Source organism: Anomaloglossus baeobatrachus, chromosome 4, assembly GCF_048569485.1.
Source record: "Anomaloglossus baeobatrachus isolate aAnoBae1 chromosome 4, aAnoBae1.hap1, whole genome shotgun sequence".
Taxonomy (NCBI): Eukaryota; Metazoa; Chordata; class Amphibia; order Anura; family Aromobatidae; genus Anomaloglossus; species Anomaloglossus baeobatrachus.
In genome coordinates this window covers 101,627,109-101,639,400 of record NC_134356.1, presented here as the reverse complement: position 1 = coordinate 101,639,400, position 12,292 = coordinate 101,627,109, and the positions used below count along the sequence as shown (strand labels likewise).

The 12,292-nt window shown below is 48.2% G+C and overlaps 1 protein-coding gene across 1 annotated transcript in view; it reads left to right on the top strand.

Moving 5' to 3' along the window:
• The window catches only part of LOC142303259 (ankyrin repeat and KH domain-containing protein 1-like), a 255,586-nt gene that overhangs the window by 115,996 nt on the left and 127,298 nt on the right, over positions 1-12,292 (top strand). The window contains exons 10-11 of the mRNA XM_075344493.1: positions 6,133-6,242; positions 10,155-10,242. Coding sequence (XP_075200608.1) covers positions 6,133-6,242; positions 10,155-10,242 — 198 coding nt within the window. The remainder of the gene's footprint in view (positions 1-6,132; positions 6,243-10,154; positions 10,243-12,292) is intronic.

The following is a 12,292-nucleotide window of genomic DNA, read 5'->3' as shown; positions in this document are numbered from 1 at the left end:
GTGACAGCGGCCACAGCCGCTGCGACCGTGGGTCGTGCCTGCTCCTCCTCCGTTCCTGACCAAGTCGCCGGTTCAGGCAGACCTACCTGGCTTCCTGACACCCCGGTTGTGGGGGAACCATGCACCGAGATCTTACCTGGGAGCACTTCCGCTCCTGGACCGGCCCCAATCTCACCTGCCTGTTCCCCTCCTGCAGCAACAGAACCCCGCTGTGAAATCTCTGGGGACCCCACATTTGCTGTGGTAGCCCCCACCCCACACACTGGTCCTCCCCCTGCAGCACCCTGCTCTCTGCTTATCCCTGCAGAGGGCAACAGATCCCAGCTCACAGGCTGGTTACTTGTAGAGGCATTGTCACACCTTTCTCTGACCCCCTCCCCTGTCACAGCTGCAGCTGTGTGTGTGTCTATGGTGTCTGTGCAAGCAGAAATATCAGAGTTCACTCCCTCCTCCCTTACATCATTCATAGATAACACATTAACATTGTCAGGAGTCATGTCAGCACTGGCTGAAGGTTCAGCCTTTGGGGCGGGGCCAAACTGGGAGGTTATTTGCCCCAAATCTGTCCCAAGTAGCACGTTTGCAGGGATCCGATCAGTTACCCCCACCTCCCTCACCCCTCGCCCTGCGCCCCAGTCCACATAAATGTCAGCAACAGGCAGCGCCGGGTCAATGCCTCCAATCCCGGAGACAGCGAGGGTTTTTCCAGGGATCAAGTCTTGGGGGGACACCATCTCAGGCCGCACCAGAGTCACCTCCGAGGCGCTGTCTCGCAGTCCTATGGTCACAGACTGGCCGACGGTGACAGGTTGGAAGCTGTCCAGGGACCTACCACCACCCCCACCCACACAATACACCTTGGGCGGCCCTTGGGACGGGGACGGAGCCGGGGCCTTGGGACGCTGAGGGCACATGGCCTTGAAGTGTCCAGGTAGGTTGCACTGGTGGCACCGTCTTGGTTCTGCCACGGGCCTGGAGAGGGGAGTTGAGGGGGACACCCCCTGCAGTCTAGGGGCAGGTGGGGCAGTCGCAGAGTTCATCTTACCCCCTCTCCAGGTGCTGCTGGTGGCTGCTCTCCTGGCTTCAGGAGCCCGATTGTTGGTGTAGTCATCTGCCAGGGCAGCTGTAGCCGTGGATCCCTTTGGCTTCTGGTCTCGGATGAACTGGCGGAGATCCTCAGGGCAGTTCCACAAGAGTTGCTCCGTGATGAACAAGTCCAGGATCTCCGGTCCGGTGGAAAGCTGCAGGCCTTGGGTCCAGTGGTCGGCAGCTCGGGCAAGTGCCCGCCGGTGGTCAGCCCAGGAGTCCTTTGGTCCCTTCTGCAGCGTCCGGAACTTCTTGCGGTAGGACTCCGGGGTGAGGTTGTACTGTTGGATCAGGGCCCGCTTGATGGTGTCGTAGCCCTGATCCGCCTCAGCAGGCAAGTCCCCAAGGATATCCAGGGCCTTACCCCTTAAACGGGGGGTCAGGTATTTGGCCCACTGGTCCTTGTTCAGATGATGCTGCAAGCAAGTCCGTTCAAAAGCAGTCAAGAAAGAGTCCAAGTCTCCATCCTTCTCCAGCACTGGGAAGTCCTCAACACGGACCTTTGGAAGTTTGGTGTCTGGAAGGTCACGGGTGGCTGATGAGGGCCGGAGCTGAGCTAGCTGCAGCTGGTAGTTACGCTCTGCCTGGCGCTCTTCACGCGCTGCTTGCCGCTCACGCTCGGCCATGAGTTCCTTGTAGCCCTCCCGGTCTCCAGCCTGGCGTAGGGCCATAGCCATTTGAAGAAGGCTATCCGAGCCTCCCAGGCTCGGTGGAATGGCACGTGGTGATCTGCGGCCCGCTGCGGAGCCTGGTGATTCACTGTCCATTGCAGAGCGGAGGGCTGGCATCTGGCTCGTTGAGGACCCTTGGGCGAGCTGCTCCTCATCTTGTCCAGCAGTGCCCGGTTGTGCAATGTCCTCTGCAGAGCTGTTTTCTGGCGTCGAGCTCCTGGAGGACTCGTGGGCAACCTCCTCATTACTGTCCACAGCACCGTCCTCCCTCTCTTCGGCTCCTGCTTTAGCATTGGCCAGTTGCATAGCTCTGCTCCTGGTGCCATCAGCCATTCTTGCAGACCTTTGGTCACTGACACAGAACTGACACCTGATGCCTCCACACACCTTACAGTATCTGCACTCTGACACTCTAGTGTTGAGCTAGTCTGAAGACCCCAGCAGCCACAGCTGCTGCAGGCAGTCTTTAGTGTCTGGGAGTATGGGTCTCACACTCACACACACTATTATCTCGATCCCACCGCTTGCCACCAATATGTCACAAACCACCGGGGGGTCACTCAGAAATCCCCCGCGCTGGCTACCAGTACGTCACAATCGGGGGGTAACAAGTGGGGGTCACCCCTACTTTATACCTCCCGACCGACAGACAGAGCACGTGACGCGCTCTCTAGCGCCCCTCTTATAGTCAGGCCAATTATGGAATTGCCCGACAATAAGCAAGGAGGCCGCTATACTACTTATGCCGATTATTGAAGGGTCCCCGGTGAGAGTAAGGTATATATTCCCCCGACCTCCGCGGGCGGAATATATAATATCTTCCCGAATCTCACTGGCCTCCCCACAATAATCCTTGGCACAACTCGCTGCCACCAACCGCTTCACGGTAACTATTAGCCGAACACACAGACGTGGGATTCAAGATCGAGATAACAGAACAGCCCAAGATTAATTATATAATTTAATCGCCTAAAGCACACTAGAAACTACAATATATACAATAGGGAATCTACAGAATATACATATGTCAGAGTACAGTTACAGATAAAGCATGGTTTACAAACAGGTATGCAAATTCAATCAGTTACCTTGTGCGTCTGGCCACAGGGGGGCGCTGTAGACCAGGTTTCTAGGAACTCCCACAGATGTTTCCTGCACGTGCCCCCAGCGAGAAGAACCTTGGAAAATGGCCGAAGCAGGGTTATCAACCTGGGCAGATCCAGGTCCCCTCCTACCTTAGTGACCTCACAGGGAAGCACTGCCACTCCCCCTGCATGGATCAGAATTATCCAGCAAAGGGGATATTGGCCATAACTTTGCCTGGGAGCGTCGTAGGCGGACGCCAATGCTCTCATTGTGACAGTTATGAATTTAGCCACAGAACGAGGGGACTCATGACCTGTCTACGAGTTCCCATATGGCTGATATCACGCCTGGGGCATTTCCCAAGCTCCCCCTTCCATAAAAAAGGTGTGCCAGCATCGTCCGCCTGCGCAAACACCATTTTTATGGTTGCCATATTTATCGGAGATATGGCTTGCGAGATATGAACCATTTTTTACTGGAGTCGTTCTGTCTGGCTACTTCCAAGCCTTGCTAATGAGATACAACTCTTGTTATAGGGTGACGGCAGGGAGCCGTCCTGTGTCCATTGTCCGCACAACATCTCATCTCCATATCAGAGGAGATGGCTGTTGGAGGTGTAAGTGGGATGTGACACCTTCACAGATGCTGGACATTTGGGAACAAGGAGGGAGGGGGGCACTGCCAGGGAGTGATGAGAGCAATTATGACTTCTAGTCATAATTCCTCTTCATATCCCAGGATTTACCTCACAGGTGGTATCCTCTTTTCATCTTAATCAGGATATCTCCTTGCCTTCCTTTTATCCGCATGCAGTTCATCGGTATGAAAAGGATTTACATTTGTTGGATCTGGTGAGAGCACTCAGAATCTACATTTCCCGCACGGCGCCCCTGCGCCGCTCGGATGCACTATTTGTCCTTGTCGCTGGTAAGCGCAAAGGGTCGCAGGCTGCCAAAGCCACCCTGGCTCGATGGATCAAAGAACCAATTCTTGAAGCCTACCGTTCTGCGGGGCTTCCGGTTCCATCAGGGCTGAAGGCCCATTCTACCAGAGCCGTGGGTGCGTCCTGGGCATTACGACACCAGGCTACGGCTCAACAGGTGTGCCAGGCAGCTACCTGGTCGAGTCTGCACACTTTCACCAAACATTATCAGGTGCATACCTATGCTTCGGCGGACGCCAGCCTAGGTAGAAGAGTCCTGCAGGCGGCAGTTGCCTCCCCGTAGGGGAGGGCTGTCTTTGCAGCTCTAACATGAGGTATTTCTTTACCCACCCAGGGACAGCTTTTGGACGTCCCAATCGTCTGGGTCTCCCAATGGAGCGCCGAAGAAGGGAATTTTGTTACTTACCGTAAATTCCTTTTCTTCTAGCTCCTATTGGGAGACCCAGCACCCGCCCTGTTGTCCTTCGGGATTTTTGGTTGTTTTTCGGGTACACATGTTGTTCATGTTGAATGGTTTTCAGTTCTCCGATGTTACTTCGGAGTGAATTTGTTTAAACCAGTTATTGGCTTTCCTCCTTCTTGCTTTTGCACTAAAACTGGTGAGCCAGTGATCCCACTGGGGGTGTATAGCCAGAAGGGGAGGGGCCTTACACTTTTTAGTGTAATGCTTTGTGTGGCCTCTGGAGGCAGTACTATACACCCAATCGTCTGGGTCTCCCAATAGGAGCTAGAAGAAAAGGAATTTACGGTAAGTAACAAAATTCCCTTCTTTGTTGTTTTTTTTTTTTTTTAAACCCCTCAAATTCTGGAAATTATTATTCCAAGAGCTATTGATTTTAACATGAACTTTGTTTGTGGGAAAACTTCTTTAACCCCTTAACGACCGCGGGCCGTAAAATTACGTCCTAAATGACATAATCTTACTGCCCGCGGTCCTCCGGCGGCAGCATGCCGCGATCGGCACACATCTCAGCTGATTTTCACAGCTGAGATGTGTGCCTGCTAGGCACGAGCAGAATCGTTATCTGCTCGTGCCGATTAACCCCTTATATGGCGCTGTCAATACATGACAGCGCCATTATAAGCGCAATCGCGGTAAAGTTTTACTTACCGCCGAAACCGGAAGTCACGTGACGCGATCACGTGACTCCCGATAGTTGTCATGGTAGTACAGGGTCATGTGATGACTCCTGTACTACACATGAATTGGTTTCACTTTCGCTGTGCCCGGGGCACAGCAAAAGAGAAAGACAGCGTATCTGCTGTTTACAGCCTTCCAGCTGTGATCAGCAGATACTGCAGAGCGATCGGAATGCTGATCGCAATAGCCCCCTAGGGGGACTAGTAAAATAAAAAAAAAAAGTAAAAAAATAAGTTTTAAATTAAAAAAAAACAAAAAAACCTAAAAGTTCAAATCACCCCCATTCGCCCCATTGAAAATTAAAGGGTTAAAAAAATAAAAAATATACACACATTTGGTATCGCCGCGTTCAGAAACGCCCGATCTATCAAAATATAAAATCAATTAATCTGATCAGTAAACGGCGTAGCGGAAAAAAAATTCCAACCGCCAAAATGACGTTTTTTTGTCGCCACAACTTTTGCGCAAAATGCAATAAGAGGCGATCAAAACGTAGCATCTGCGCAAAAATGGTACCGTTAAAAACGTCAGCTCGAGACGCAAAAAATAAGCCGTCATTGAGCCTAAGATCCCAAAAAATGAGAACGCTACGGGTCACGGAATATGGCGTAAAACGTGCGCCACTTTTTTCGGACAAACTTCCGATTTTTTTTTTAACCCCTTATATAAAAGTAAACCTATACATGTTTGGTGTCTACGAACTCGCACTGACCTGAGGCATCACACCCACACATCAGTTTTACCATATAGTGAACACAGTGAATAAAATATCTCAAAAACCATAGTGCTATCGCACTTTTTTTGCAATTTTTCAGCATTTGGAATTTTTTTGCCATTTTCTAGTACACAATATGGTAAAACTGATGGTTTCATTTAAAAGTACAGCTCGTTCCGCAAAAAATGAGCCCTCACATGACCATATTGACTGAAAAATAAAAAAGTTACGTCTCTCAGAAAAAGAATGGCGAAAAAAATAAACGGAAAGCGAAAAATCGGCCGGTCGTGAAAGGGTTAAGTATCATGGGGTAATGCCAAATAAAATCTGTGGACAGGGATGTTGTACAATGTTAAGGAAAAAATGTTTTTTTTTTGTTTTTTTTTTTTTTTTTTTTTTTATTTCTTCACAAACTTTTTTTCATTTTCAACTACAGACCTTTGCACCAGATTAGAGAATACAGAAACTAAACTGAAGTTTTTACTTTAAGGTGCAAATGTCCATGCCTCCACGGCTACAGGAGATACAGCGTTAACATATGCTTGTGAAAATGGCCACACGGATGTGGCAGAAGCATTGCTTCAAGCTGGAGCTGATCTGGTAAGTGTGACCAAAACAAAACGCGAATATTAATGCATATTATTATAATGCAGTCATAAGAGTAAAACTGGCATTGGAATGAGCCCTAAGGGTATGTGCGCACGTTGTATATTTTGATGCGTTTACGCTGCGCTTTGCACTGCAGCATAAACTCATGCGTTCTGTGTCCCCAGCAGAGTCTGTGTGACTTGTGCAAATTCCATCCGCACGTTGCGTTTGAGAGTGCAGCGATTTGGATGCTGAAATTTGTTGCCGAATCACTGCGTTCTAAGACGCAACATGTCACTTATTTTGTGCGCTTTGTCTATGGGAGAGGCAGCATCCAGAGCGCATGAAATCTGCATCAATTCTGCAGTCACAATACATGTGTTTTGAAACGCACATACACTGCCAATCGCTGCAGAATTTTCTGCATAATGCGCTACGTGCGCACATAGCGTACAGTCACTGCAGAACTTTCTGCAGCAATCTGAAGAGCACACGTGCGCTTCAAATCGCTGCAGAAAATGTCCGTAGTGAAAAAAAAAGCCGATTCCATGCGCTCTGACTGCAGATCCTCCCATAGACAGAGCAGGGGCTGCCGGCAAAGCGCACGGAAGAAGTGACATGTCACTTCTTAGAACGCGCACGTTGGGCAGCAGCCGAAGCACTGCGCTCTAAGACGCCACGTGTGCACGGCTCCTGCATAATTTTCATAAATTATGCAGGGGACGCAGGACGCATGCAGTTACGCTGCGCTACAAAGCACAGCGTAACTGCATGTAATTACGCAACGTGCGCACATAGCCTAAGGCTACACGCACACGCTGCAGTTTTTTTCTGCACCAAAACTGCACCTTGTCAGAGAGAGCGTGGAAATGTAAAAAAAAAAAAGCTTGTAATGTAAATGCATTTTTGATAACAAAAATGCACCAAATGCACAGCATGCGTTTTTGATGCGGTTTTTTTTTGTGACCAATGTTGACAAAAACGCTAGAAGAATGAACATGCTACCTTTTTTTTGTCACAAACTTTTGACAAAAAAAAAACAACCGCTGACAAACTGCAAGGTGCACATAGCAAATCTGACTTCTCATAGACTTGGCTGCGAAGTCAAATATCAAAACGTTCTGACAACAAAACTGCACCAAAAAAGGCATGCACATGTAGCCATATGGGGGATCTTTGATATCCGAGAACCATGGAAGAAAGTCTGAGGAAGCCAAGGCCAAATCTATATGAGAGAGATTTATGGAAGGCAGAGAATCAGGAGAAGATTTCAACTGGAAACATCAGTATCCAAATATCTAGTTATTGGCGGTACACCAATTCACTAATGCAGAAGGTCGGACATCAGCTAAGGTCATATGGTCTACAGAAGGATCCAGTACTGCATTATAGTCATAATCAAAGCTGGGGAAGAAGAAAAGCTTATAATATTATGCCAAGTCAAAAGGTGATATAGACAAGCAATAGTATAAATAAAAGAAGCGATTGAGAAATGAATAATCACAAATCTATGAAAATGGTCGCAAACCACCTGGATCTGCTCCAGAGGGAGAGATTTGGCCACCAAAACTGGTATTACCCTGGACTAACTAGAGTAAGTGGTGTGAAATTCTTTTGATCTATCCAGGTTCCTTTTAAGAGCAAGATCTTACTGATCCATCAACAAGTTTCTTCCAGACTTATAAAATTACTGGAGTATTGTTTTAGAAAATCTAATAGAACAGCTTTTTTAAACTTTGAGTTCAGGCAAAAATCTTAAATTTATATGGATTATAACCTCAATTACATTAGCTATAGATGAGGGTGAGCAGGCAATTGTGACCACAAAAGGGGGGACCATGCAATCCAAGCCCACATTTTCCCAACAAAACTTAACAGCAGAAACTAGACATATTTGTCTAACAATAGTAATAAAAATAAAAAATGTACTGCCACAACGATCTGCACATCATAATCAGGTAATCTGTAAACCAGACAAAATGGGGGGAGCGAGAAGTTTGGGGTGTACATGAGTAGAGAATAAAACAACCCTTCAAGGAAAAGTGGGAAAGAAGGGAAGGAGACCAAGAAAGGAAGTACACCATTATCGATCACAGAAATGTGACGGTTTAGATCACAAACCTCTAATACTAGAGCAGATAATGTGTTGAAGGGAATCTGTTGGCCAACTTTTGCCATGATGTAGAGGCAAAGACCCCAATTTCAGCTACATCACTTATTGGGCTGTGTTGCGGTTTCAATAAAATCAGTGGAGATTTATCACTACAGGACTGTTTCTTGTAGTCCACCTGCTTTGTTTACCCACTCCCTCACCACTGATTATACAGTGTACGCAGAAAGCTGCCAATCAGTGGTGTGGGCAGATTATACAGGTCTTCACATTCCGAGCACTGCTAATCTGCAGCAGAGAAAATAGTGAATTGTATCCTCAATTCTATTTTCCATCATTTTTACTGTATACACCTTAAATTGTGATGCTGATGGCTTTTCATCACTTTGGCTAGATACATTCTGCCATATCTATTTAAATTTTCATCCTTGGCCATGTCTGTCCCTGTCTCTTTAATGGGGGCTTATGCCGCAAGACCACATTATTTTTTGCACGTCTGCTGATCAGATCCACTCCCGTCTGTTTAACCCCTTAGATCCAGCTTTCAAACTAGGACAGTGCAATCTGACATGCTCCAGTGAGGAGCTCACTCACAGGAGGTAAACATTTCAGCAGGAGCGATCAGACACTGCAGACTTAGTAAAATCAATAAAAATGTAAAAAAAAAAAAAAAATCGCCCCCCCTTTTTTTGCCCTAATGGAAATAAAACCATAATGAAAATAGAAATCCACATTTGGTATTGTCACGTTCAAGAATGCCCAATCTATCAAAATATAAAGTTAATGAATCTGATCAGTAAAGAATGTAGCGAGGGGATGGTGGCGGGGGGGTGGATCTAAACGTCATAATTAAATTGTTTTTTTTAAATTTATTTTATTTATTTTTATGTTGCTGCAGCATTGCTTTAAAATGCAGTAACAGGCAGTAAACACATTGTACCTGCCCAATAATTGTATAATTAAAAACGTCAGCTCAGGATGAAAAAAGTAAGCTATCACTGAGCCCCAGATTCCAAAGACTGAGCATGCTACAGGTCTCAGAAATTGGCGACACTAGGGCAATTTAATTGTGTGTGTGTGTATAAAAATATATGTATGTATGTATGTATGTATGTATGTGTATATGTATATGTATATATAATTATTATTATTATAATTATAATAATAATATTTTATTTTTACACACATTAAATTGCCCTAGTGTCGCCAATTTCCGAGACCTGTAGCATGCTCAGTTTTTGGGATCTGGGGCTCAGTGATAGCTTACTTCTTTCATCCTGAGCTGACGTTTTAAATATATGTATTACATATACACACACACACACACACACACACACACACACACACACACACACACACACACACACACACACACACACACACTCACTCTCCTGGGAGGAGGACCAGTGTGACAATCCCTTGTGAAAGCCCATGTTCTGGAGATCATGTGATCAGTTCCACCTATTGCCTCCAAGACAGAAGGGTTGGTTGTCCAGGTTAATCCTGACAGTCTGCAGTCAGTGTGTCACTCTGTGACTGCAGACTTGTGAATCCTCACATCGCTGGCAGCGTGCGCTGAGAGGATTCCTCAGTGCTGGCAGTGACACTGAGCAGTTTTATGATCATAAATATGACCTGAATATTTTTGGCCACATTCCATCTAGACGTGAATCCTCACATGTATTGAACCAGGCAGCACAAGTCTGCAGTAACAGATTAATGCCAGTTATTCCAGGTTTATCACAAGTCTGCAGTCGCTGAGGTCTGTGTGGTGTGGATATCATTATCAAATGGTTTTTTTTCTGCCTTGGTAGGAACATGAATCTGAAGGAGGCAGAACTCCTCTGATGAAAGCTGCACGAGCCGGGCATCTGTGTACGGTTCAGTTTCTTATAAGCAAAGGTATGTCTCTACTAAAATATCTTCCAACCCCAATATTTTTATTTCTTTGTCGCTCCTTATTGGGAGACCCAGACAATTGGGTGTATAGCTTATGCCTCCGGAGGCCACACAAAGTATTACACTAAAAGTGTAAAGCCCCTCCCCTTCAGCCTATACACCCCCCGTACTGCTATGGGCTCATCAGTTTTTATGCTTTGTGCGAAGGAGGTCAGACATGCACGCATAGCTCCACAGCTTAGTCAGCAGCAGCTGCTGACTATGTCGGATGGAAGAAAAGAGGGCCCATAACAGGGCCCCCAGCATGCTCCCTTCTCACCCCACTCTTGTCGGCGGTGTTGTTAAGGTTGAGGTATCCATTGCGGGTACGGAGGCTGGAGCCCACATGCTGCTTTCCTTCCCCATCCCTCAATTAGGGCTCTGGGTGAAGTGGGATCCTTTCGGTCTCCAGGCACAGGAGACCGTGCTCCATCCACAGCTCCTGAGGACCATGCTGGATAGGAGCCGAGTATCGTTCAGGGACATGGCCCTGCTACTTTGAGGTACTCTGTGTCCCCGTGGGGACCGCGCACAGCAACACTCCAGCATTGCTGGGTGTGCTAGTGCACCGGGGACAGCAGCGCTGACGGCGTTTGTGCCATTACACACTTCAGCGTCGCTGAGTGTGTTCGTGTAGGGGGACTGCCGCGCTGACCGCCGCTGCCATGGTTATCACTGCGGCGCGGCTGGGACTGTTAGTGCGCCGGGGACTTCCGCGACGGCCGCGCTTATACGACGGCCGCGCTTATAACTAGAGTCCCCGGCTTTTGCGGCCTAGTCTCTTTTTCTTCCCGCCCCCAGCCCTGCCAGTCAGGGGAAGGGCGGGACGCTGTACAGGACGGCAGCACTGAGGGCTGGAGCATGCTTTGCATACTCCACCCCCCTCACTCTGCACAGTGGGGCACCAGTTCCCGCACTTTTCTGGGTCACGCCCACGGCTCCCTCCTCTCCTCAGGACGCCGGCAGCCATTCCTCTCAGCTCTGCTAACGCTGGAGAGGAGAGACAAGCTCAAGGAGACCCAGGCAGGATTTCTGGTGCCCACACAACCGCTTTGCGAAGGCGGTAAGCAGCACCTGTGGTGCTGGCCCCACTAGTGTAGAAGTGTACTTATAGATTATATGATTATAGACTATACTTTACACTGTATGGTGCACTGTTGATTTTTGTCTATATACCCTCCTGTATTGCTCAGAGGAGACAACAGCATGTCGTCCACAAATAGCAAGGGTGCCAAAGCACAGACTTACTATGCTGCCTGTGCAGCATGTACGGCTATACTGCCGGCAGGTTCCACTGACCCTCATTGTGTGCAATGCTCGGCCCCTGTGGCACTTTCTCAGCCGGAGCCTCTGCTAAGGGCGGCCCAGGGAGAACCACCTGTTAACACTGTCCAGGTGACAGGGACGGAGTTTGCAGTTTTTACTGAAAGACTTTCTGAGACTATGGCTAAGATATTAGAAGCCTTGCAGTCCAGGCCGGCATCTCAAGCCAGGGGCACGGTGGAATCATTGCCCCCTGGTCCCCCTCAGTTGGAACAGCAATGTCCTCCCGGGGTGTCTCATGGATCCCAGGGTGAGGTCTCTGACACGGACCGCAGCCCCAGACCGATTAAGCGAGCTCGCTATGATATCCCCTCGACATCATCACAATGTTCAGGGTCTCAGCGGGAGGACTCTCTGTATGATGAAGCGGAGGTAGCTGATCAGGATTCTGATCCTGAAGCCGCTCTCAACCTTGATACTCCTGATGGGGACGCCATAGTGAATGATCTTATTGCGTCCATCAATGAAATGTTGGATATTTCTCCCTCAGCTCCTCCAGTGGAGGAGTCAGCTTCTCAGCAGGAGAAATTCCGTTTCAGGTTTCCCAAGCGTACAAAGAATATGTTTCTGGACCACTCTGACTTCAGAGAGGCAGTCCAGAAACACCGAGCTTGTCCAGATAAGCGTTTTTTCCAAGCGCCTCAAGGGCTGGGCTCAGTGTCCCAAGGTGGATCCTCCAATCTCCAGACTT